Genomic DNA, 26,382 nt, shown 5'->3' with positions numbered 1-26,382 from the left:
GTAAAAAGATTTCAGAGAGACTAAAGAGGTAGCACTTAATATTTTATTAGTTCTTGAACTTGCCTGATTTTTAGCCACTCATTTCTAGACAGTTAATCAATATTTTATGTATATTTGAATATATATAATATATACTGCAGAATATATATATATATATATATATATATATATATATATATATATATATTCTTAGGTCATATAGGAGACTCATTCATATGGCTTACTATTCAAATCTTCAGTACTTTGCATCTATGCTGAAGATATGGAATAAGAATAAATAATTATTTACTTGCTGATTTCTTGAATAATAAAATCAGGGACCCTTTTCTTGTCTGAAAATCGGGAAGATCTTAGAAATAATAAGAAAGCACTACTTCTAGTGGTGTTGCATATCTTCATCTCAGAGAGCCACCAATTGAAAGCTGCAGGCAATTCTGCTCTCTATTCCAGAAGATGATCACATGTCCCCAAATAAGCATGGCATGGGAGCTGAGCATCTGCTGCTCACTCAGCCAGCTCAGTTCCCACCAACCTCACGAGGTAGAAAACTTGGTACTCTGCTTGTAATTCTGGTGATCAAAGATGTGCATTTTTAAAGTTTCAAACATCATGCCTCCCCCCAACTACTTCACACCATTCTCAGGAGAGAAAACATGGATCTCTTCTGACATTAGAAATATGAGGATGTGCATTTACTGAAAGAGACACTATTTTCTAATTGTGTATATCATACACATACAGTTTAGGGAATTTTCAAGGGTCATTTTGATTACCTGGAAATTCACTATAGTTGTTGATATTAGAAACCCTTCAGTGGGATTTAAGATCAAGGAAAAGTAATGAAATTCAATATCCTGGAAGCTACAGAACTGGAAAATACAAATTTTATAAATTCCAGGAGGAGTTTTAGGGAAGCCATAGGGATTTAAGAACAACCTTAACATGATGTTATCCTTCCAATAAAACAATGCTCAAAGCATTCTGAGAGGAAGAAGGATTTTCTTCAGCCCTCATGAACTAGCAGATAAAAAGTTCCTATGAAATGGTTAAATTCCTGGAGACTCCATTCTTGCAAGCTGCTCAGGTCAAATGCTAACTCAGAACTTTTGCTTGTCAATCAGTTCCTCAAGTGGGATCAAGTGATTTCCTGATTTAAATTTATTCAAATGCTGTGATTTAATTTGCAACTGGAAGATATAATTTGGGATATTTTTCCTTTGTTTTGCATAGTCTCTCCTCCTTTTTCTATTCTTTTTTTTTACTATAAAATAAAGAACAAGACTTTACAGTGATTAAGAAGCACACATAGCAATTCCATTCATGTTGCTAGGCAACAAGAGCCATGTAGGAGCTCAGTGAATGGATTCTGGACATCTGCACAAAGGAGAGGTAGAAAGTGCTAGCTTGTGAGCTGTCTTGATAACCTCAGGGGTTAGCACTTTTGGTCACAGTCTCCTGGATTTGCCTGAGAAAGTGAAAAGTCTCATTTATTTAAAATTGTTTTGATAGTTAATTTTTCCAAAAATGTTTTTAGAAATCTTTCCCATGAGAAGTTTACACAGTATGCTATAAACAATCATTTCAAGAGGGAAAAACAGGTGCGAATGGGCTCTATTTCCCTAGCTCAGGGCTGCACTATCTGCAGCCTGAGTTATTTCAATATCAGCTTGCCTGATTCCACTAGGCATGCTTTCTCTCCCTCCCCCACCAGCCCATCCCCTCGGCAGATTAATTACAAGGGTATTTTCTGTCTGCTTGTCAGCAAATCTTATCCCCTGTGATCAGCATTTACCCTCTTCAGTTGCTGTGAAAAATATAACATTATTGACTGTAATAAGTCTGTTTTATTTTGCTCCTATTAAAAATCAATGCATGGGCTGGGGATGTGGCTCAAGCGGTAGCGCGCTTGCCTGGCATGCGTGCGGCCCAGGTTCAATCCTCAGCACCACATACCAACAAAAATATTGTGTCCGCCGAGAACTAAAAAATAAATATTAAAAATTCTCTCTCTCTCTCTCTCTCTCTCTCTCTCTCTCTCTCTCTCTCTCTCCTCTCTCACTCTCTCTTTAAAAAAAAAATCAATGCATGATTGTTAATAAGGCAAGATAAATAATATAGACAGATGAATAAATTTAACAACCATTATCTTATTCACCAAAGACAAAGCAATGTAAATACCTTCATGAATATCATTCTAGATTATTTTCTGTAAATACATGGATTTTTTTCCTTAATATTACCTGGATATATAAAGTTATAACTTTAACTTATAAACTCAACAATAGCCAACATAATTTTTAATGACTTCTGCACTATACAAAAATCATTTAAGTATTTCCATAAAACCTGAAAGAACAAGTAACAGAATAAGTCACCAACTGCAAAGTGATTTTGCTAATATTATTACAGTTTCCTATTCATCCTCTGAACCTAACCAGAGATAGATAGATTTGTTCAATCCTTGTTCTTAATAATCATTTCCTAGGACTGGGGTAGTGGCTCAGTGGTAGAATGCTTGCCTTGCACAGGTGAGGCCCTGGGTTTGATCCTCAGTACCACGTTCATAAATAAATAAATACATTAAAAAATAATCACTTCCTTTCCATTTCTTCTAATATTTCTCTAGGTCAAGTCTCTTACTGGCCTCTTCTTGAATGAATTAAGTAGGACTCTATGGTTTGAAGTGTCACAACCTTAAACTCAAAAATATTTTATGCAAAAGTAAATGCACATTACAGTTCCAGGTTCCAGTTCAAAGGACTACCAAAATGCATAGTGGGGGGCCATGGACTCCAGTCTGGTCAGCAGGACTTGGCTCCACTCCCTCCACCTCTCAGCAATTTGTTTTTCTCTGATGACTTCATTCTTGGGTAGACTGTCTCCTAAATGTGATGACATGGCCATCAGCATCTCTAAACCTTTATGTTCTCAGGAACTTGAAGGGAGAAAGCATTCCTCTGATCCAGTCCTGGGGGTGTCACTCTGAACCCACCTGAATGAATCCTTGGGGCTAGGACCAGATGTTCCAACTGGGGTCAGACCTAGAGAACATGCCTACTCTGGAGCCTGGGGAACAGTTCACCCCTCCTAAAATACAAGACCCCAGGAATCAAGGAGGAGTCATTCCCTAAAGTAAAAGCAGGGTGCTACCATCAGGGAAAGGAGAAATAGATACTGGGAAGACAAAAGTGACACTAACCACTTACCTCATTCCACTACCATTAGCCTGGGTGCTCCATCTGTTCCTCCTATCACCTTACTCCCTTCTCTACCCACACTCAATATGTGGACCATATCCACCGGTTTCCTCTCCCTTTGGCCATTATTTGGGTTTAGTTGACAGGAGGCATTAGTAGAAGTGTGGTCAGAGTATTTCTCCATCTCTCTCCTTGTTGGAACAGAGGTTGACAGTAACTAGGCTCCTGTCCTTAAACCCACTGCTTCTGCTGAATTAACTTCTACACTCAGGAGCACTCTCCCCCTAGGCCCTTCACAGGGGAAGAGACTTGACCTGGAAGCATCAGAGGGGCAGCAGCTCAATGCTGTTGTAGTTCCCACCATTCTTTGTGCTCTTAACCTTGAACACACATTTACCCCTTCCATGTGAGCCTTCTCTTTCCTAGGGGACCTTCACAGATACAGTCTCCTAACAAGTTATCAGCAATCCTTCATACCAACTACAATTCTGGGCAACCCTTAAAGTCCTCATTTAAGAAATGAATGTGAATATTGAAAGTTCAAGGCTAAGGGGGCCTCTTAATTTAATACAAATTCCTAGTCCCTATCACTTAGACTTTGGTGATCAAAAAGTACAGATGATGATAACATACGCTAGCTAGTCCTGCTTTCATCTGGTTGATTTAGTAGCATCTGGTACATGCCCCAGGAAGATTAACACTTTTATGCAATTGATCCAGATTCCCTAGCAGGATTTAAAAGAAAATTAAAGAAGGAAGAGAGAAAGGGAGGGAGGATGAAGAAAGAAAGAAGGAAGAGGAAAAGGGAAAGAAAAGAAACAGTGATAAGTTTTGACCTTGGAGTCATGAAATTTGGGCCACCAGGCCAAGGTGTTCTTGGGTCATTTCCCTTCTCTCTGGACCTGATCTGTAAAACTCTGTGTCTAGACTACATTATGATTAAGTCTCTTTCACCTTCAATAATCTGTTAAATTCTAATTAACTAAAATTAACAATGCTTGCCCTCCCCCCCCCCAAAAAAAAATGCACCTAAAAACACTACCAATTTTAAGAAAATAGGTATTTTACTAAATTTGGTAGCAATGTCTTCTGACTAAGGATGCAAATTCTTTTTGAGAATCAGAATTAGACAATCATCTAAGCAAACAGTAGAAGGGAAACCTGAGGCCCTGACTTCAATTCAAGACAAAATTGTTTTTGTTCATTGCTACAGACTAAGTTTCATGCACAGACAACTGGGGCTATCAACAGGGGTCTGCAGTGAAGCCCAAGAGAAGCACTTAAGAAACGAGCAGGCGGCCACACAGCCTGGTGACTGGAGCAACACAGGACTGGAAATAGGACTGAGCATCCATAGAGGAAGGAGTCCCCACACTTCTTTGTGTGGTGCTTCTCCTCTAGCCAAGATCGTGGAGGCTGTAGGAGGATGATTTAAAAAAAAAAAAAAAAGACAGTCCGAGGCAAGAAATGAGCTATAACTTAACAGAGTCACAAAAGAAACCAGAAAAGCATGAAACATCAGGTCCAGAGAAGGAGCTTGGAAAATGTAATCTGTTTATTCTGAAATGAGGCACCCGATAAGATTAAAAAGAAGCTCAGCATGGTGGTGCATGCCTGAAATCCCAGCAACTCAGGAGCCTGAGGTGGGAGATAATAAGTTCAAGGCAGCCTCAGCAATTCAGCAAGGTTCTAAGTAACATAACGAGACCCTGTTTTAAAATAAAATATAAAAAAGGGCTGGGGATGTGGCTCAGTGGTTAAGGGTCCTAGGTTCAATCCTTGGGATAAAAGCTCTAAGTATTTAATGTTAAAAATATCCATTTTTATATCCAAGTAGACAAGTAGCCAGAGTAGAAAACTAGAAAATAGGCAATTGACAAATTGAATTTGGGAAACTAAATGCATTAGTTTATTGAGGGAGAAAAGAGGTGAAGTGAGGGACGGGCTGTTCCTGAAGGGCCCACATTTACCTGGGGCAAGATAAGGCCAGGGCAGAACACCTGTGGCAGAGCCCAGGGACAGCCCCACTACCTCAAAAAAGATGGAGGAACATGGAGGAAAAGTCAGAGATGGAAAAGTCTGCACTATTTTTTACCCCATTAATAATTTTCATATTCATTATATGCATAAATAATATTTTGGATATGTTCAGTTAAACTGTGTAAATTCTTAAAATTAATTTTTCCTCTCTTGTTTTACTGACTTTTAATATTATAACTAGAAAATTTTAAATCATGCCTGTGCTTCACACTGGTTTGGATTCTATTTCTATTGGACAGAGCTGCTAGATTCCAAGTCCCCTCCTTCCCCTCTAGTCTATTGGGATGGTTCCCCATCAGGTAAGACTTGACCTATGCTCACTGTCTTTTCCATCTTAAGCAGAGCCTGGTTTCAGACTAATTGGAAGGAAATCACGCTGAGACTCAACAGCTGCCATCTCCACAAAACAACTCACACCCACTTGGGAATATACACTTGGAAGAACAGTCACCACCACCTCCTTAGGTGTACACCCACTTACCATAAATGCACACAACCATATTTGTATGTGTCAGAATAATATCCATAAATAGGGAAAAAATATTAGCAGAACCATTTGCTACAGTGAAATTTTACATTTCTCCCATCAACTGTAATCATTTGTTTGAACTAAGGAGTGTCATTAGTGCCTGCTAATAAAAAGATATTCTTTGACATTCAAAGGAATATTTGAACTTCATAGCTTCCATTTCCAAAAAGGAACCAGTGAACTGAGAGGTAATTCCAGCATAAGGCTTCTACCTGTAATCAAGATTCCAGAGCAACTACGTGTAACAGAGAGTAATAAGTAAACTTGTACCTTGGGCTGAAACCCTCTAGTGTGATCTGCTAAGCAGCACAACTGGATCCCACTCTCTTAGCTATCTTCTCAGGACTTCTCTTTACAGCCATGCCAGTTCCACCAGAACCTGCCACCTAGCACACCTGTCTCTTGGCACCTGCTAGCAGCTTCACATGACTGGTGCCGACTGTTTGGTCAGTCCCTGTGACACGATCATTTTCCATAATGATACAACACAAATCTCACTCACTATAACAAAGCATTTCCTCTACCAATGAACTTCTGAGTACCCTGTCTTTTAAAGTTAGTCTCCTCCAGTTAAGAATTTGGCCCCTGGGTTGGAATCTGCACTTTAGGCTGTTGAGCATCCATCCCCTCAATATGGTCCAATGGCCTTAATTCTGGGACTTTGTTGGAACTCTGGCAAGACCTGTGCTTTACCTGTATTAGAAGCTGATATTTATAAACTTGGAACTTCAAAACATTATTATATGGAAAGGCCTTGCCTAAGAGGAAGGCAGAGTAAAAAAAAACAAAAACGATTCTAATTACTTGAGACCCTGGATCAGCAAGTTGTACTCCTGAACTTTTCAACCAGCTGAGCTAATAAATTCTCATTGTTGCTTAAGGTAATTAGAATTAATTTTCTCTTTATTTAAATTGGAAGGATGCTGAACTCTTCAAATCTTTACCACTTCATGAATAGTAACCTATGTTTTCCCCACACCGCAAGGTTCTCATGAAATTTCTCCTGATGATGTAAATTCACCCAAAAATTTCCTTTCTCTTCGTTCTTTTCAAAATATGGTCTGCAGGTCATGATTATCACTATGAGAACTCACCTTGGAGATCTGGTCCACCCATAATAAGGGAATTCAAAGGTCAATTCAATCTTTCATGGTGAGTTACTCACAACACTCAACAGCAAGTCGTCCATGCTACTCATTTGGATTATATCCCAGCTAAGGGCTCTTGGCTTCTGCTTGGATCCTAAGACCCAGATGCCAATTTGCATTCCAGCTTTGACTGGTATCCAAATACATGCCTACATGCCTTGAAATAATTGCTCCAAACTCTAGTGGCTTTAGGATCAGGAGTATACCTGATTTTTCCTCCCAATCTAGGAACTATAAATATCTACTACATTTTGAGAAACTCCTCAAAAGAAACTAATAAACTTTTCTGTGGTTTAAAATTTTCAATTACCAGATTACCCACTGCTGTTGTGAATATTACCACTGGCCAAGTTTGCCTAATTCAAACTGCTTGTTGTAATTTCACTGTATGGTGTTAAATTTTCCTATAACCAACTCTACCCTGATGGATAAATTTGTCTTCAGATTCCAGTTACTTCTCACCAAACTTCAGTTAACTGTTTTATATATCCCAACCTAGAACGAGTACCATAAAACCAGTGTGTCTCTCTACCTGTGGTTTACCATCTCATAGCATCACTGTTACCCAGGTGACATCCTCCTGATGCTCCTGTATTCACCTACTAACACATGTGGAATGAGGGAACACCAGACTAAGAATTAAAACATCTGGATTCTAATCTTGGTTGTTATTGACTAGTAATGTGGCTTTAAATGCAAACTTACAACATGTCAAATTTGTCTTTTCTTTATCTATAAGTTGAATTAGTAAAATTTTCACCAAGACTGGGAGTGTAGTTCCGTGGTAGAGCCCTGTTTAGCATGCATGAGTCCCTGGTTTGATTCCTAGCACACCACAAAAAAATTAAATAATAAATACTTCCCCTATTTTGCTTAATGTTGTGAGAAGTAGAGAAATCACATTATAGATTTTGAAATTCCATGTATATAAATTATTAATATGAGGCTTTATCACCATACTTTTGAACCACAAACAGCCGTACATATTATAGATAATTGGTGAATACTTGTCGATTCATAAATGCATTTGCAAATACTTCTAAAAATTTATGTGTAAAGCAAAAGGGAAAAGTTCACCAATAAACCAAATGATGGGCTAGGAGAATAAAGATGTTGAAGGAAAAGAAGAGGCAGAAAAATGTGGATTGTGAATGGGAATGAGAGTAGGAGTGTTGGGCAGAGAGGAAAGACAAGAGAGAAAGCAAACCAGGGAGATCAGGCTTCTAGTTCCTCAATGAATTTCAATCAGGTAGAAAAGAAATGGTCACTTGAACTTGTCCTAAGGAAAGGCCAGCTAGCACTGGAAGTCAGTGGCCAACCCTGTCTACAGAAGCTGCAATGCCTGTTCTTTGCAAAAAGATACAGAACAAACAAACAACAGTATGTTTAACAAGAGCACAGAAAATGAGAGAAAGGATAAAGCATCAGAGGATGAACTTGCTCTGGAAAATAAAATCTGGGGCCAGACATGATTAGACACAATCTCACCATTGTTGTTATGTGGTTTTTGTTTGTTTGTTTGTTTTGTTTTTACTGAGAAATTAAATAACCCATGTTTATTTGATTATGAAGTCCATTTCAGTCAGTTACCTGAACATACTTAAAAAGAAAATTGGAATTCTCAACCTGAAGCAGCGTGGCTCCTTTCTAGGACACTGCAGTCGAAATTCCAGGACATTGGAGGGGCTTCAGCCTCTTAGGATGTTCCTCTATGTACATTCCAGGCACCCAGCTAATCACAGAGCCCTCTGAGGATGATAAAGTATGGCAGAGGCAGCAGCAGCTGAAGGGTTTCTGATTAGAGAAGAGGGAGGATTCCTGGAAAAGGAGCCAAAGATAAACAGGCTACTGGAAGGGACTAATGGCTTCTGAGGAGGTCCTAAGTCACGGAGCACATGGTATCACCTATCTTGGATGTCTCAGGCATTCTTTATCAGAGTGGATCATCTGTATTGTTGACTAAGTGACACAAAGTATTGTCTGTAAAGTTCTTAGCACAGCACCTAGAGCAAAGAAGCCTTAGAACTCAGAGTGATGGTGGCAAGGAGAGTAGACATAATTAATATTATAGCAGAAGCAGTAGAAGTTATGGAAGTATAATGAATAAAGGTGGTCTCAGGATTTGGCAAGATAATGCTAGTATCCACAAATTCAATAGTGGTGTGGCCATAGTGGAGAAATATGGGTTCCAAACACTGAGCTTAGACCTGCTAGATTTGGGTCCTCAGCTCTACCACTCATTACTATTGAGCCTGGGCAAGTTCATCAACTTTTCCATGCCTCAATGTAAAGTGTCAATAAGCACACTCCCTTTATAAAATTGCCATGTGGGGTTAATGAGAAAAAAATTTGTAAAGAGTTTAGCATAGCATCTACATGATCTGTTAGCTAGGGAGAGCAGGACTCAGGTGGGCATGGCAGCACTTGGAAAAGAATCAATGCCACAAGGGGATACAACATAAAGAACACTCAAGGTCTCATGCCACGAGATCTGCAAACAGCCCCACAACATTCTTTCATTCTTACAACTCTTCAGCCTCAGAATCCATGGCTGGAAATGAAATTCAGTGTGTGTGTGTGCATGTGTATGTGTGTGTGTATGTGCATATGCACATGCACACGCACACGCACACGCACATGTAGGTGGTGGTTGCTAATATGGGCCCAAACCTTTTCACAAAGGCCTTTGATGATGCAGTATTGCCTAAATAGTTGAAGAGTGAAATACATTTTAGTTAAATTCCTCCAACACTATAAAATGCCAGTGTGCTAAATACTGGGCACATAGAGTACGGCAGAGGAAGGACATATAATCAATAAATAATTATAAAAAAACTGTGACTGTTACAAGTGGTAATGGAAATTTGTACATTGAGCTCTCAGAGCCTGCCGGGAAGCAAGGAGGCTCGGCGGTCTGTAGGAGACAAATGAGCTCCTACTTGAAGTCTGAGTAGGAGGCCCACAAAGGAAAGGGAAAAGCGTGATCGGACTTAGGGTCTAAAAAGATGGCCAGTCATCCACCCGCTAAATGAACCGGAGGTGGAAAGGGGTGTGGGCAAGAGAGGAGTTTGGAGGTAATTTTGATCACTCTGGAAAGAGATAGTGAAGCCTAAAGTCAGCAGAGACAAGAAGGGTAGAGAGAGGGTGGCAAAGTCAAGTTACGTAATTCTAGATAAATGCTGCTAAAATTAAGCTGGTGTAAAAAGGTTACTAGTTATTTTTTTCCCACAGAGTAAAACCTCATCAGTTCAACATAATTGGATAGAAGCATGTCAAAATTAATCAAATATGAGTTACAGAATTTTTTTAAAAGTGTGACTAAGTGCTTAGGATTTTTTTGACTAGATGAGATATTTTAAATACCTTTCGACTTCCCTGTTCTTAATTAGAAGCATCAATGCTTCTGCAAACAGTGAGATTCTTAGAAGTGAAGTTTTTTTTTTTTTCTCTTCCTGAAGGAGACCGAACTTTCTCTTTTCTGATTTTGTTCACACAGACACACTTCCTAGATTTCCAGGGTGGTCTCTACCCACAACCAATTCCACTTTTGCTAGTGTAGGAAGTCATAACCTTGGCCTCAGGTGGACTGCTTGCCCAGATAATTGGTCTGAGAAGCTTATAAAATCTTTCAGTCATGGAAGACTGGCTGGCTGACATCTCTCCCTCTCAAATAGGTGCACCACACTGGATGATGCCAGGCCAGCAGTGGCACTACCACAAAAAATAACATGTGTGAAAGTACAAGCAGAATAGAGTACAATGTTCCTTCCTGAATCTCAAGCTTCCCTGGGTGACTCAACTTGTTTTGCAAAACAGTGCCATGAAAAAATTCAGTTCAATTCCAGGACAAACCATGAAAACATTCCCTTGTTGGGAGGGGATTTTTATCTTGCCCTTTACTAAAGTACTAAATTAGTTGAAACACTTAATTATCATAGCTTGTCAAAAACTCACACGAACTCAATGCACTATTTACTCTCCAAATTCTTGCACATCTCTTACATCATAACCCTCATGAGTCACAAATAATTTATTTACTATGAAAAGTAGTAGACTCAATTCTCATAATCACATTAGCTAGAAATGAAAGTGCAAAGGAAATAATTCAGTAATTCCAAGATTACCTATGGATGTACCACAGGTTTGTTCCCATAAGCTTTTAACTTCAAGTAGTGAACTACTTCTTGTTCTCTATGTGAAGAGCTTAAGTGTTTAGATCAGAAGAGTCATACTCTGACTTTTTCACCCATCTTAATTGTGCAAAACATTCTTCATCCTTGGAAGTTAGAGAATAAAATGATCCCTGAAATCTCAAGAAGGAAAAGGCTTCACAGGAGGGCAGTCTCCCTGCTATCAACATTTGGAGAGCTCCATTTGTCTTGAACTGGTATGAAATATCATTCGCCCTTTTGGGAATCAGTTTCTATTCCATTCAATTCATCACACAGCTGATGTGATCAGAATCTTCCCCTGAACATTTTCCCACTGGGATCCACACCAACATCACCAACTTTCTGTCAAACAATTTTTTAAAACCCAAATGCATCCTAGGTTTCTTCATCTCAGTAAGCTCTAAACACTTCTTCTTCATGGTCACCTTCTAAATGTTTTCTTCTTCCTTCTGATGCAACTGGTCACCTTCTATCAGGAATCCTACTTCGTAAATTACCCTAAAATCTATACCCTTTCCTTTATACACATGTTCTCAATCCTCCTTCCTATTCTCAATCTACCTCTCCCAGACTAGAGCTGCATTCTCCCGTCACCCACTGCAGCCTGGGCTTAGTCAGGGAAATCCTTCTAAAATACCTGACATGACAGGTGATTGATCAGAGCAGACTGATCACATTTCTGGACCTTACAGACTACTTTTCCACAGTGTTTCTATATTTACTATCACCAATATTTTTTGAATGACAAAAAGTTAAAAAGTTTGGAGTTTCTTTAACATTAAAAAAAAAAAACAACAGGTGCAGTGGCACACACTTATAATCCCATCACCTCAAGAGGCTGAAGCAAGAGAACTGCAAGTTTGAAGCCAGCCTCTGCAACTTAGGGAGGCCCTATGCAATTTGACGAGATCTTGTCCCCCCAAAAATAAAATAAAATAAAGGCCTGAGGATGTGGCTTAGTGGTTGAGAGCCCCTGGGTTAAATCCCCATTACTAATAAATAAATAAATAATTTAAAATTTATGAAAAATGATTCTATAGTTGTATACACACACACACACACACACACTTTTTCTAGAATTCAACTGTTGAGAGTTTGAACTACAATAATTATGTACAATGAACAATGGTGGCATTTGAGATAAGGTGAAGCTAGAAATGTCAGTTACTATTGATAGAGCTTATAATAAATATGTATTTCTATCTGATATGCACAAAGGCATGATATTACTGAACAATCAAAGATGAGTACTTTGTATGAAACCTTTCATAAGCACTGAAATTAATAAAGCCATTATAAGTTTAGGAGCAAGTGAGTGGGCAGAGGAGAAGGGGGGGAAAGATTATTCTTACAGTTCTTTAGAAATGCAAATAAGAACATTGCCTGAACATCATTACCTGACTAATAAAAATGAGAATTGCTTAACAGGTATTTATTTAGAAACTTGTTCCAATTTTTTAATTGAAAAGAGGTCTTAATTCAATACAAACCTATTTGCTAAGTGGTAATAAAACAAATTTCCAGGAAGAAAACAGCAGGCATTAAATGTCATAATATAGCTCTGTAAGTTTGAAGATAATTCATACTACTGTTTTTCAAACTTAAGTGATAAAATAAAATGCCCCAGGGGCCGGGCAGGCAGATTGCCTGTCCCAACTAACTGCATGCTACAGCCACAGAGGTATCAGAATAGTTCAGAATGGCTTCTTTCCAGACAACAGGGAATCACAGTTACTCTGGTCAACAGGAGATCATCCTCCCTAAAAGGATTTAATCAACTTTTATAACCTCAGGCAGGCCAAACAAATGTATCTTCCAAGCCTTCATTTTGGGAATCCAAGTCTAAAATGTCAAATGATAGACTCTCCACAACAGAAATCTTTAGAAAAGCAAACTGGGAGGCTCAGAGGATAGACTTGGTCATAAGCAAAGTTGGCTGAAAATAATGGCTTTGCCTCTTCCTAGAAATGTAACTTTGGGCAAAATCCTGATTTATCTGTGCTTCCATGACTTAGAAGATAATGTGTCCACTCACAGTAAGGAACTCTCAGGGTGTCAGAGTTAAATGACTTTATGTAGGTTACCTGTTTGGAAAAGTGTCTCAATCATATCAAACAGTTCTCGTCAAATGAGTAAGACAACAAAAAAACAAGTGACTCAATATTTTCTTACAATCATACAAAACAATTTTTTTCATATTTAGTTAATGGTTAAGTGACATTTTTGGGGTAGAGGGATACCTGGGATTGAACTCAGGGCACTCAACCACTGAGCCACATCCCCAGCCTTATTTTGCATCTTACTCAGAGACAGGGTCTCACTGAGTTGCTTAGTGCCTCACTGTTGCTGAGCCTGTCTTTGAACTCATGATCCTCCTGCGTCAGCCTCCCGAGGTGCTGGGATTGCATGTGTGCACCTGTAATCCACACCTGCAATCCTGTAATGCCTGTCTTAAGTAACATTTAACATAAATTTATATACACACCCTATATACACATCCTAAGCATATATTATTATGTGATAAATAAATCATCCAACCATGTGATAAATAAAGACATCCAACCATGGAAAACAAATAAGAGAATCTATCCAGTGCAGGGAGAAAGCCACTAGTTTACTAAAGTAAATTCCAAAGTAAAATTTAAAAAAATAAATTAATCAGTACTTTACTTAAATTGGTAGATATACAGAATTTACAAAAGAGAGTTGCTCCTATGCAAGGAAAAAGCTGTATAAACTAAAAATAAATGATACTTTTTCCTCATCCCATATGAGGACTGTTTTCCATAGGTGAAAAACTAATCTAAATCACATCCTATATACACTTTAAGTGGTAGTTTATTTTTGATGGAAGACAATTTGAAATAAGCAGTAATTCTGGAAGCAGAAACTTGGATTTTATTCTCAGATCAGTCACTTATTGATAGTGTGGGTTTAGGAAAAGTCACTTAACTCTCTGGAACCCTTTTGACATCTTCTATGCACTGTCCTTTGTGGGCATGCAAAAGGTTACAAGCCATAGGTGAGGCCACACACCACAGAAAGGAGCTTGGAAGGAATTTCAAACTACAGTCATCTACTTCTTTTTAAAAATGCATATTTTATTTTTTAATTATTATTTTAATTGCACAAACTTATGGGATGTTTCAATACATGTACACTGTGTGATAATTCTATACATGTATACAGATCATAAGCCCTGATCAAACCAGGGTAGTTAACATTTCCATTTCCTTATACTTTCAAAATGTTCAATTAGCATATAATGATTGTATAGATTTTATGGGATACAGAGTGATATTGCAGATCACATGCTTCTTGAAAGTCCTAAGAGCTCATTCTTATAAAGAAGAACAAAAAGATCAAGCCTGTCTGTGGTCCAGGTGACCTTACAGTACAGACCATGCTCTAATCCTACTAGCAACAGAGAATATTCTCACTGGGCAGGAGCTGAAAGTCCTATAAGAAAGTGTACAATATTTGATAAAATTAGGCATTGCTTCCATCCTCGGCAACCTTTTTTACATCCACTGATTAATACAGATCCCGAGCAACAATCTAGAAAAATCCCACTGGAATTTGAGATTTCAATAAAGGTGAGTGACGGCTGGAGGGCTCCACAGGAACCAAACAGCAGGGAAGCCTGACAAGGCATCTTAAGAACAGGACCAGATACACCAGGGGTGACCTAAGTCTGAGAACTGGAAATGTTGCAATGTTGGTTTCTGAAATACTTTTATCACCAACAATCTTAGCATGGGGCCCACTTTGATCAAGCACTGCACAGAAGGCATGCCCTTCTCACTTCACCTGAGAAACAATGAGGATTTTCATGATCAAGAAGCCTCTAATTCACTAGAGTCAAAGTGCCACCTTCCAGGCCTATGGTCTGGCCACTCAGCAGCTATAAGTCAAAGAGTAGCTTAGTGGGACCCACAGAGCTGGCGGCTATAGAAATCCAGCTGGACAAGCAGAACAAATTCAGAGGCATCTGTGAGCACCCATTACAGTAATCATCAGATTCCCAAAAACATGACAGCAAGGTGAACTGGGCAAAAGACTGAGCTTCCTGCAGTCAAGGAGATGGATATCCAGATGCTCATATTAATGTGATCCCATAAGCCCTCAGGTCTCACAGCTACACATCCCAGGAGGAGCCAAGGTCATACAGGGAGGAAACTGTACCTGTTATTTGCAACTCTTCACACACTCAGAGAAGTTGGAAGCTTGAAAACTATGTTTTCTGTACTGCCTCAAACCTTCTGGCTTCTGGTTATGCTTTCTAAATAAGAGGCTCAGAATGGGAAACAGGGCAGGGAGAGAGGAAAACAGAACTCTCCTTCTCCTTTAGCGGAGGTGTTTTCAGTAGTGAGAGTAGCAACAATTGGTTCCAATGATATGAAGGTGAAATGATCCACCTCCTGATTCATGGCAGGGTAGGGTTCATGAGGTTTCTTGACCTTCCTGCTTTCAGGACACTTCATGAATTAAATGCCTTTTTGCTTGCAATATATACAACAGCTTTTATTTTCTTGACTGGACATTAATAGATAATGAAGCAGAATCAACCAAGTCAGAGGTATTTTCCTCTAAGCAGAATCATCAGTTGAGGGATAATTTCCTATAAAGGAGAACTTGCTGTATTTAACAGGGCACAAGACTGAAAAGGGAAAAAGACACAGAATGTAACATTAGATCCTCTAATTGCCAAACAAGAATGTGCTCAACTTTAAGGAAACTGTAGAGTAAAGATAAAATGTTGCTGAATAGGGTATAGAGGACAAGTGCTCTCATTCCAACTGAGCTGCCGATTAGCTCCGATATTGAGAGTCTACTGTCATCTTTGGGAGCCTCATTTTCCTCCCAAGGGAATGGGCACACTTAGGGACAAATGTTCAAAAAACTTAAAAGTTGATTAATAAGGTCAGCCAGTTAAGTAGTAAATTTAAGCAATAAAGGAACTTAAAGAGCATAGCAACTAAATATCAGCCTTAAGGTCAATAAGTGCCTACATCTTATGAGTTTTTTGATGACTCAAGAAAGCATTTACCATTTTTTTCTATGCATGCAATGTTCAAGATGCTAAAGATTTTACCTACTTTACTTATAATCCTCACAAAAATCTCATTGTCAGATGCTAAAAACTGAAATTTCAAGATTAAATAAATTCATCAAGGTCATATGGCCAGTAAGTAGAAAAGCAAGACTTGGACTCATCTTATGATTCATTAACTACCCTCTCTCAGCACCCATGGTGATGTGGGCTGAAGTTGTGATAACAGCATTTAGGAAGGTGGATAGTGTCTCATGTGTGTAGAAGACTGCTAGTTTAATTTTGCCACCAACACATTTTACACATGGCTGTAGAAATACAAATGTGTCATCATCCCTCTGGCAATCTATGACATCTCTAGCCTGAAGTCCCTGGGATCCCATAAAACATAGAGGTTTTCAGCTCAGGGTGAATCTCAGCTCATAGTCATTATGCTCCTGATCTAATCAAAGAACTTAACTGCATAATCATCATTTTGTCATTCAAGCAATAAAGTTGTGTATTATTCTCATTTACATTTCTAAAGCAACATAAAAATAACCCCTTTTAAGTGACACCCACTCACTTTCTCCTTATATGCTAATACATGTCATCATTTCAAAGCCTGAAGAGAGACTTCCTGCAAAACATACCACTGCCTTTAAGTTGCACCTGTTCACAATTCCAATTGCCAGGTTATAAACATGAATTAATTCTGGTGCCAATTCAGTTCCATATTAATCAATCTTTAGGGCAGACAACTTGCACACACCAATTTCAAGTTCTATGAATAATTTCAGGGCTTTGGAATGCTAAGCATTACAAATTCCAACTTCATCCTCAGACTTTTGTGAAGCATACTATGTATTGTCAACAATATTCATAATCAAATCAAAACCCAACTCCCTTATTTAAAAAACTACTCTTTTTCTCTTTTCTAAAATTGGACATGTCAATGGATTCTTGTAGTCATAATGATGCCTAGTTAATGTAATTTCTTAACTTGAAATAATGAATTGCAACTTAGTGCCATGAGAGAATTAAGGCAATTGAGTAATTAATCAGAAGTCAGTCACACACCTTTGTTATGATTTTACTAATGTTATCACAAAAAATACTTTTTTATTCAAGTTATATATTTTATGTTTTAAGTATTGGACATTTGGAATTTATTCATATTTTCTGTGTTGTATATGAAAGCTTGCCATTCTGATATTCTCATCAAGAAAATTTAGTGACCTCCTAGTACCTGGCATCAAACCTCACCAAAAGAAGAATAAAGAAATATTCACTCCCTGGAAAAAAAAATGGTTCCTTCTTGGGTTCCTTTGTTCCTCCTTCCTGCCCCCCACCCATTTTTCCTTCCTTCTTTCTTTCCTTCCTTATTTACAGTAGTTTGCAAAGATGAACAATATAAGATATTATCAAGAAATCAAAAGAAGCAAGACAAAGAGACAAAAAGAGTTGATTCAATAAAATAGAGGCATGTAAGAGCCACAGTACCCACCCAGAGGTCATCTACCTTCACTAGTGTGACTATAACTTTAGCTCTCAGTTTCCTAGAACCCTAGCTAAGGGAGGAAAGCACTATCATTTATATGATTCATAGTTCATATAATATGCTTTTTTTGGGTTTTGAATGAGAAACATTAATAAAACATACAGAATTTTTTGTAGAAAAGAAACAAAATATAAATAATAAGGGTATTCTAACTAAAGAAGGAAGAAGCCCCAGAGACCCCAGGGAAGCAAAGTAGGAACGTCCAGAGAGACCAGAGGGCAAGCAGCAAGTCAAGGGTAGGAGGAAGTTCCAATCAAAAAGAATCAAGACGTGGAATGGAAGATATTAAGTATTGAACCAGCTATCCCACTCCTCAGTTTATATCCAGGACTTAAAGGACTTGAAATCAGCATACTACAGAGACTCAGCCACATCAATGTTTATAGCAGCTCAATTCACAATAGATAAACTATGGAACCAACCTAGATGCCCCTCAATAGATGAATGGATAAAGAAACTATGGAATAGAAACACAATGAAATATTACTTAATTTTAGAGAAAAATGAAATCATGGCATTTACAGGTAAAAGGATGGAGCTGAAGAATATCACCCTAAGCAAAATAAGCCAATCCCCCCAAAAACAAAGATTGAATGTTTTCTCTGATAAGTGGATGCTGACCCATATTAGGGTGGGGGTGGGTAGGGAAAAATAAAGAAACTTTAGATTGAGCAGAGGGGAGTAAGGAGAGGGGAGAGGGTGTGGGGGTGAGAAGGACAGTGGAATGAGACAGCATTATTACCCTATATACACTATCTACTAGTATGACTCTGCACCATGTACAGCCAAGGAATGAGAAGTTGTGCTCCATTTGTGTACAATGTGTCAAAATGCATTCTACTGTTATATATGCCTAATTAGAAGAAATTTAAAAATAAAAAAATAATAAAGATAAAAAATAAAACTTTCTTCACTCAAAGTCTGGGGGAATTATCTTGAGAACCTTCAAAGTGTCAAGTCCTTGGCATGGACTATGATCCCACTGTTCACATCTTGCCTGAATCCTGTACTTTATAGAACTAGAAACTGATGGGGGAAAACAAATCTTAGAAAATAGTTGTAATAAATGGTAAGGAGAAAAGGACAGAACCTGGAATGCTTTTGGGATCACATGTCAGTGGAAGAGTCTGGTAACTAAACAAACAGAGAGTGTGAACTATCTCTGAGGTTAGGAAAGATTTTAGAGCTACGATACAAAGTGCTTCACAGGCTTAGGGATAGCATAGTGGGGGGGAGAGGCACCAGCAAGCTTATTCCCCAAGTTCAAGCCAATAAAGAGTTCTACAAAAAGTAGTAACTGCAGAAATCACCAAAGCCATGGTTTCCCTTTTCCTTTCTTCAACCTTTCAAAAAGAATGCAGCTGTCTCCTCTAAAGCCCCAGCAAGGAGCAAACAGACTGATAAAATGATCGGGTGGGTGTCAGATTGTGGAAGAGTTGCTTACTAACTGCTAAGATTGTGAGACACTATTTATCAAAGGATGGGACTGGTCAGGAACTTGCCTCTCCAGCTAGGGCCTGACTCACGTTCATCCTGAGTCAGGCCACCAGATATCCAGGCTCTCCTACAATGGAGGCCCTCAGGAGGAAAATACTTACATTGTCTTTTATTTCTAAAACCAACTATTTCTTTTTGTTACTCTTAGTTCTCAAAAATCACAGCTCATTGCACATCTCACTAGGGAGGCGCTTCCATCATTGAATTAGATCTCTACTTGGGTGATGGTCTTCTAGCTAGATGTGAGAATCTGAAGAGCAGAAACTTATCTGACTAGTCTTGGCACATAGTTCAGTATTTAATGAGTACATTTTAAATAAATGATAAAAGTGTACTGACTGCTTCTTCCTGAACTTGGCCACTGATCTGCTTCATAGGTCTCCAGGAACTCCCAAAGTCCTTGTTTCTTTCTTTTTAAATTAACTAATTTATTCATTTTATAGTAGAATGCATTTTGGCATATAGTACACAGATGCAGCACAACTTCTCAGTCCTCTGGCTGTACATGGTTCAGAGTTACTCCAGGAGTGTAATCATGTACACAGGATGATAATATCTGTCTCTTTCTACCGTCCTTCCCATCCCCATAACCCCACCCCTCCCCTCACTCCCCTCTACACAAACCAAAGTTCCTTCATTCTTTCCTATCCCCCCCACCCCACAATGGATCAACATCCGCTCATCAGAGAAAACATTCAGTCCTTGTTTATTTTTAAACATGGTCCTCCAACATTTTTCACCTTAATCATCTGAGCCGGTACATGGTGGCTCCCCTTCTCATACTTTCCTTTGATTATGTTAGGGTCAGTTTCTGATGCTTCTGTCATGAAGCTGACAGAGACATAATAGCAAGGATCTAGCTGAATAAGCAAACTCAATTAAATTAAGCCACAAAAACAAAACAAAACAAACAAACAAACAAACAACAACAACAACAACAACAAAACGGACTGGTCAGTATGGCCTGACACAATTCATAAAAGAAAGACATTTTATTTAGATCTAAATGTCCACTGGGACTTCTTGACCCCTTGATACCTGAGAAAAATTGGAGTGTCCCTGTTTTAGAGCCTGTCTGGGTTGCCACACACTGTGGCAATATAATAATGGCATGTGCTTCACAAGAGTGTTTTAAAAATCAAATGGGATAATATAAGTCAACTTTATAGCTCACAATGCCCTTGAACATTCAGCATGGTAAACATGTAACACCCAATTCACCGTCAGGATGGAAAATTTTGCTGAAGGACTAGGTTCTGGGAGAGGTGTGTACACATTTATATAAATATATATATATATATATATAATATATATTATATAAATATTATATATATATTTATATATATATAAATTCCTAACTACTCTCAAAGTCCCTTATATTCACTATGCCATTGGTTGTTTTGCCCCTTGCCAAGCACAGCCCAGACTCTCCTCTGAATTCTCCTTCTTCTCCAAACTTCTCCCTCCTTTGTTCATTTAGTTTCCTCTGTCTTCAGAGCAAGTAATAGGACTCCTTTCCTGTGCTGGGGAACTGGGCCTTTCAACTCTCACTTTATTGCATGGGCATTTTTCCTGCTCTCGAAATGATAAAATTTGCTCTATCTAGTTTAGCCTACAACATCAGCTTCTAGGTAAGTCATTTGCCTATAGCCATTATGATTTTTTCCACATTCATTTATTAACAAATATTTTTAAATCACATTTTTAAAATAAACTGACTTAAAATTTTAAATAAATGTACATTAAAAGAGAATTTTATTTTACTCCTATACATCATAAAATAGAATTTTTCTCCATGATAAAAAAAAGTTTAATTTTGAAAAAAAAAAAGTTATGGGTGTACCACTGAATCTCACTGTGTGTTTCTAATGATACGTGCACCACAATCTGGTAAATGTGAGCCACCACATCCTTCTCCATGGACACTCAGGGTTTGTTCTGAAGAGGACATGAGTGGAGTGCCTGTGACATTTGCCTGTTAGTAATATTGTGGGTAGAGAGGAGGAGTGGTTGAAGATAACATATTTTGACAGGATCCAGTCAAAAAAACTGACAGAGAGGATGGTCCAGAGACAAGATTCTGGGGTGTGATATCATCATGTATCCCACGCTATTATTGCAGTATCCCAAGAGAAAGACTCATTTAATCAAATTGTAGTCTACCATTAGAATCTAGTGTTATAATAAATAAATGTTTAGAAGCTAGCAATGTAAGGGATTGTAATATCTGAATTATTCCCCTCAAAAGTACTTTTTAATTAACTAATCCAGTTTGATACAGTGTCTGGAACTTAAAATAATTTAATAACATATTACCATTGATACTGTTCATCATGGCCTTTGAATTAACAAAAGTAAAATTGAGATTCTCTGGATTCCACCATGCTTTCTCTGTGCAAATCATTTCACAAATTTTGAGAGAAAAAATAAACACATGCTACTTGCTTAAAAGTCTATTTTAAGGTTCTAAAACTCTGCACCAAGTTAGCATATTGGGTAAATAAAGAAATCCACAATGCTTTCTCTTGAAGAATTTAAAATGTTGTAATGCTAAATGTACAGTTTTTTTAAAAAAAAATATGTGGGTGTGCTACAACACAACCCTATTTGAAATGTATAGTAGTACATCAGTGATGAGCTGATCAACATCTCTTTATGAAATACACACCATGTGCCAGGGAACAGCATCGTGAGATACATCCCACCCTCAGGTAATTCCCTAGTAGGGTGGTAGTACATCTTTCCAACACAAGTCATATTACACTAGCGTTTTTATCAAGATATTTGACAGCTCCCTTTTGTCACAGCTTTCTACTACATTACACCAGAGGCACAGGGCTCCTGGTTTATACCTGAAACATACTTTCCCAAAAGTCTCAAGTGAAATATAATGGCTTCTGTGAATTTCACAAGATATCTGTTTTTTAGGATGTCTTCCAGCTACTGATTTCTAGGGATAATCTTCAGCCTCAAGTCCTATAAAAGACATGCCATTTAAGCCTTACTGAAAACAATTTTCTTTGCACTATTTGGTTATGCCAAATAAAATGGAGCAAATATTTAAGAGATACTTCCTTAAGAATCACCCTATTATTTCATCTCCAAGGTTTGACGGAAATCACAGGAAAAAATGAAACAAAACAAAATTCATTTAGTTTTATGTAACTATACCGTGAAACCAACTGATGTCACATAACCATATCACCTAAACTCATGCTTCGCTTGAAAAAAGAAGTGGAAACACTAGAACCTATAGTGTATATCTAAAATTTAGATGCACAGATAGATATTCTTTCCCCCAATTAAATACATTGTTCTTCCTCTTACAGAAATGAATATCTATTTTCAGATGGCACCTCTATATGCAGACTTTTAGTACAGGCAGTTAAAAAAATTTACAGTCATGTTACACTTATCATTTATGCAGTAAAACACTAACAATCAATCAGCACCACACTTATGGTTATGTATAAAGCATCAAAGAAAATCTACTTCCATTAGCTTTTAACTCTAGTGAAATAGATTTTTTTCAGAGACTTTCTTGAACAAAAGTCCACAATTTACAGCACAATATATATAGAAATGTAACATACCTCACATTAGCATCAAGTTTGTCCATTACAGGAAATAAGCATGAGTGAGCTGGATTTCAGTGCCCACAGGGTCCTGAAATGGGGAATAAAAAGACATTAAACAAGAAAGCAACAGAGGAAAATGAAAGTCTTTGATAAAGGAAAAATGCAAAAAAAAAATCATTGCTTCCTATTTATTAAGAATTTTGCTTCATAGATACATTTAATAAATAGTACTATAACAAAGAACTGTTGGCATCTTGAGGTATAGTACAGCTGAGTGTTGCAAACAGTTTATTCATATTGTGCTGATCTCCTGCTGATTAAAACTTAAGGGCATTTATTTTTACCTTGGGTTATTGTATTTGTTATTTTTTGTTCTTTCTAGAACCATAGCTTATTTCCATGATCTGCATAAGGACACTGGCTAGTGAAAGTAGGTAACTACATTATCATGATTAAAATAGTACATTGCCTAAAATGTACTACAGTTAGTTTGTTTCCTGTGAGGATTTTCAGGTTTGTTTTTTAAAATAGCTCTTTTTCTGAGGGTAGGTCATTACAGATTTATTTGATAATTTAATAAACTACTGAGAACTCTGCCCAGAAAAAACAACATGCATGCATGCACATACATACACACTGAAGAGGGAGCCCATGTTCCCTGAACCCAGGAATCCGGGAAACACAGACCAAGAAATCCCAGTTAGAGGAAAATTAACTTTCAAATTACTGAAACTTCTTGTGGCATAGACCTTCAGGAAATCTTACACCCCTTGCTATGTGAGCACTCACTAATCTCAACAAAATGAATGCTCTTAACAAACTATGCGGGGGGGGGGGGGGGGTTGTTTTGTATTGGTTTTGTTTCCAAAAGAATTGTTACATCTTCTATTGCATTTGTTCTATGACATTCTATGAATGTAGAGAATGCAGAGGCAGAGCCCAGCTATGTGTTCCAGGGTCACCCTGAACAGGTCCTTTTTTCCTTCTGAGCATCATCTTGCACCTCCCAGTAAATGGAAGAGATTGAAAGAGATAATCTCTGGGTTTACTTGCAGCTCTGATATGCTATAATTCTATCAACTTGTTTGCTAATTGAGTATTACCAAGAAGAAACTCAATATCTGTTTATCTACCACACAAAAGAACCATGAACCTCAGCCTGAGCCATTAGATCCCTTGGCCAGGGAGGACCAAACCCTTGATGTCAGCAGCCAGGAAGAAAAAAGCCAAGTAATAGAGCTGGAAAGGACACAGGGGATGCTCCATGTTTTTTAGTGTTTGTTTTTAAGAGTCTCTAAGACTAAAATGAGCTCCTTTGGGCATTTCTGCAGTTGTGGCAGGTGAGTTAAAGGCTCAGCCTACAGGACTCTGGGCACCCCACTAAGACAAAGTACTGATGTCCACTTCTGCTATGGTTTACATGTGAGGTGTCCCCCGAAACTCATGTGTGAGAAAATGCAAGGATTAGAGGTGAAGTGATTTCATTATGAGAGCTTTAATCTAATCAGTGAATTAATCCCCTGATAGGGAATTAGCTGAGTGGTAACTCTAGGGTGTGTCTGGAGGAGGTGGGTCAGGGCACACCCTTGGATTTGTATTTTTTTCTGTGAGGGGAGCTCTCTTGTGCTCCCTCCACCCCACCCCTAGCCCACCTCCACCCCCACCCCTATTTCCTGGTGTGAGGTCTTGAGCTGCTTTCCTTCATAAACTCTTCCACCATGATGTCCTGCCTCACCTAGGGTCCTGAAGAATGGAGCCCACCATCTATAGATTGAGACCTCTGAAACTGAACACCAAAATAAACTTTTCCTCCTCTAATGGTTCTTTGCCATATCTTTTAGTCATGGTAGCAAAAATTCTGACTAAATAACTTCTATCTTGTGTTCTGAATTAAGAATAACACTTTATTTGAAATACACAAGTACAAAGGTCTGACTTGAAGTGATAAGGGTTCTTTCCTTCTCTCTCTAAAATCATTCCTGAGGTGATGATACTCGTGGTTTGGAATACGGTCTATTTACTGAAGACTCAATGGCTCCCATTGATTACATTTATCTAGTTACTCGGATGAAAATACCTCTTTTCCTCAAGCCCTTCAACCAAACCATCAGCATGCACATTCTCTCTCACTTGAAAATGATTCCTTAATTCCACCTTTCTCATATCTCCAGAACCACACACCTTGGTCCATGCCACCATCTTTTGTACCTGGGATATTGCCACATCTCTTCACAGGTCTCCTGCTTGCCTACTATCATACCTTCACCCCTCAGTAGCCAGACTGGTATTTTAAAAAGATGTCAGACCATTTCTTCTCAGCATAAGGTTCCGGTGGCCTTCTGCATACTCCAAACTTCTCATCCCAATATCTGGGCCAGCTCCTCTGCAAACTCAGCCTCGGTCATGTTCCTCTCCTCACTACCCACCAGCTCACTGGTGTTGCTACTTACTTGACCACCAAGCTGACTCTTATCTCAGGGCCTTTTCACCTGTCTCCTCTTCCTGGAATGCTACTCAAAGATCCCTCTCTCACTTCTTTATGGATGCTGTTCAGCTATCACTTCCTGAGAAAGACATTCTCTTCACCACCAAATGAAATCTTAGACCCCCGTTTCTAAATCTTTCTATTCTCTTCATTTGTCTAATATTTCATCCTAGAACACACATTGTGTCTAATCAACTGCTTTGTTATTTTTGACCTGTCTCCCTCACTAACACACGTGCTTCAAGAAAGTGCAGAACATTGTCTTGATCACTGTTATGTCCTTAGTGCCTAGAAAAACGACAGGCATACTGTATTCTTGTCATAAATCTCTGTTGAGTCAACTGAGGAGTTAGTTTTTCCCATGAGGAAACAGAGGCTTGGGAGTTTATGACTTTCCCACTGGGAGGCAATATGTAACAACTCAGAGTACAATATTATAATTAAAAAATAACCAAGACTATTCCATTTTAACTAGTTGCTCTTTGTTAAGTGGTAGTATTTGCCAGACATTGTCAGTTTCCTCCTCTTCCAACCTCTGAGTTTTTATTTCCAGTTTATAGATGAGGAAAATAGGGTCAGAGAGGTTAACTGACTTGTTAAAGTCACACAGCTAGTCCATTGATAGGATCTAGGGCTGTGAATTCCAAAGCTCACACTTTATCTTGAGTAATTCTTGTCACCATACCACACTTCCTCCTACAGGCACAAGGGAGCTCTGGAGGAAAGTGGACATTTGCTACAATGTTCTGCTGAGTATCTATTCTATCTTTCTCTTGAAATTATGTATTAATTTTCCTTGTTGGTAACTCCTAACCACCATCTAACCCCAGCTGATGAACACATCAGCCTGGCCAATCAGAACAGTCCATTCCTGGTTACAGCCGTTATTAGCTTCCTTGGCTAAAGCAATGAAAGTCAATCCTGGAATTTTGCTAGAAAGAGTCTCTTGTTCCCCTGATGTTGTGAAACAGTTTGAAGCTCTGGTTCCCATCACTGATGGCACAGCTTGTCTGAGAATGCCACTTTGCCCAAAGGAAAACCAAGCTGCCACCTGAAGAATGTCAATGCCTTGATTATACCATGTGAGGCTTAAGTTCCAGTTCTACACTTGAGCTTCCCGGTTATATGAGCCAACATATTTCT

General features: G+C 38.4%; 1 protein-coding gene across 4 annotated transcripts in view; it reads right to left on the bottom strand.

Moving 5' to 3' along the window:
- HTR4 (5-hydroxytryptamine receptor 4) overlaps nucleotides 1-22,795 on the bottom strand; it is a gene marked incomplete at both ends in the record, with an annotated part of 188,105 nt that extends 165,310 nt beyond the window's left edge. For all 4 annotated transcript variants that reach the window (XM_081308136.1, XM_081308138.1, XM_081308139.1 and 1 more), the window contains one exon: nucleotides 22,770-22,795. In XM_081308136.1, the coding sequence (XP_081164262.1) occupies nucleotides 22,770-22,795 (26 nt within the window). The remainder of the gene's footprint in view (nucleotides 1-22,769) is intronic.
- Nucleotides 22,796-26,382: the final 3,587 nt, after the last annotated feature.

This window comes from Spermophilus citellus (assembly GCF_964194105.1).
Source record: "Spermophilus citellus genome assembly, chromosome: 1".
Classification (NCBI taxonomy): domain Eukaryota; kingdom Metazoa; phylum Chordata; class Mammalia; order Rodentia; family Sciuridae; genus Spermophilus; species Spermophilus citellus.
Note: the sequence above shows the minus strand (reverse complement) of the source record. Positions and strands in the feature narration are given on the sequence as shown.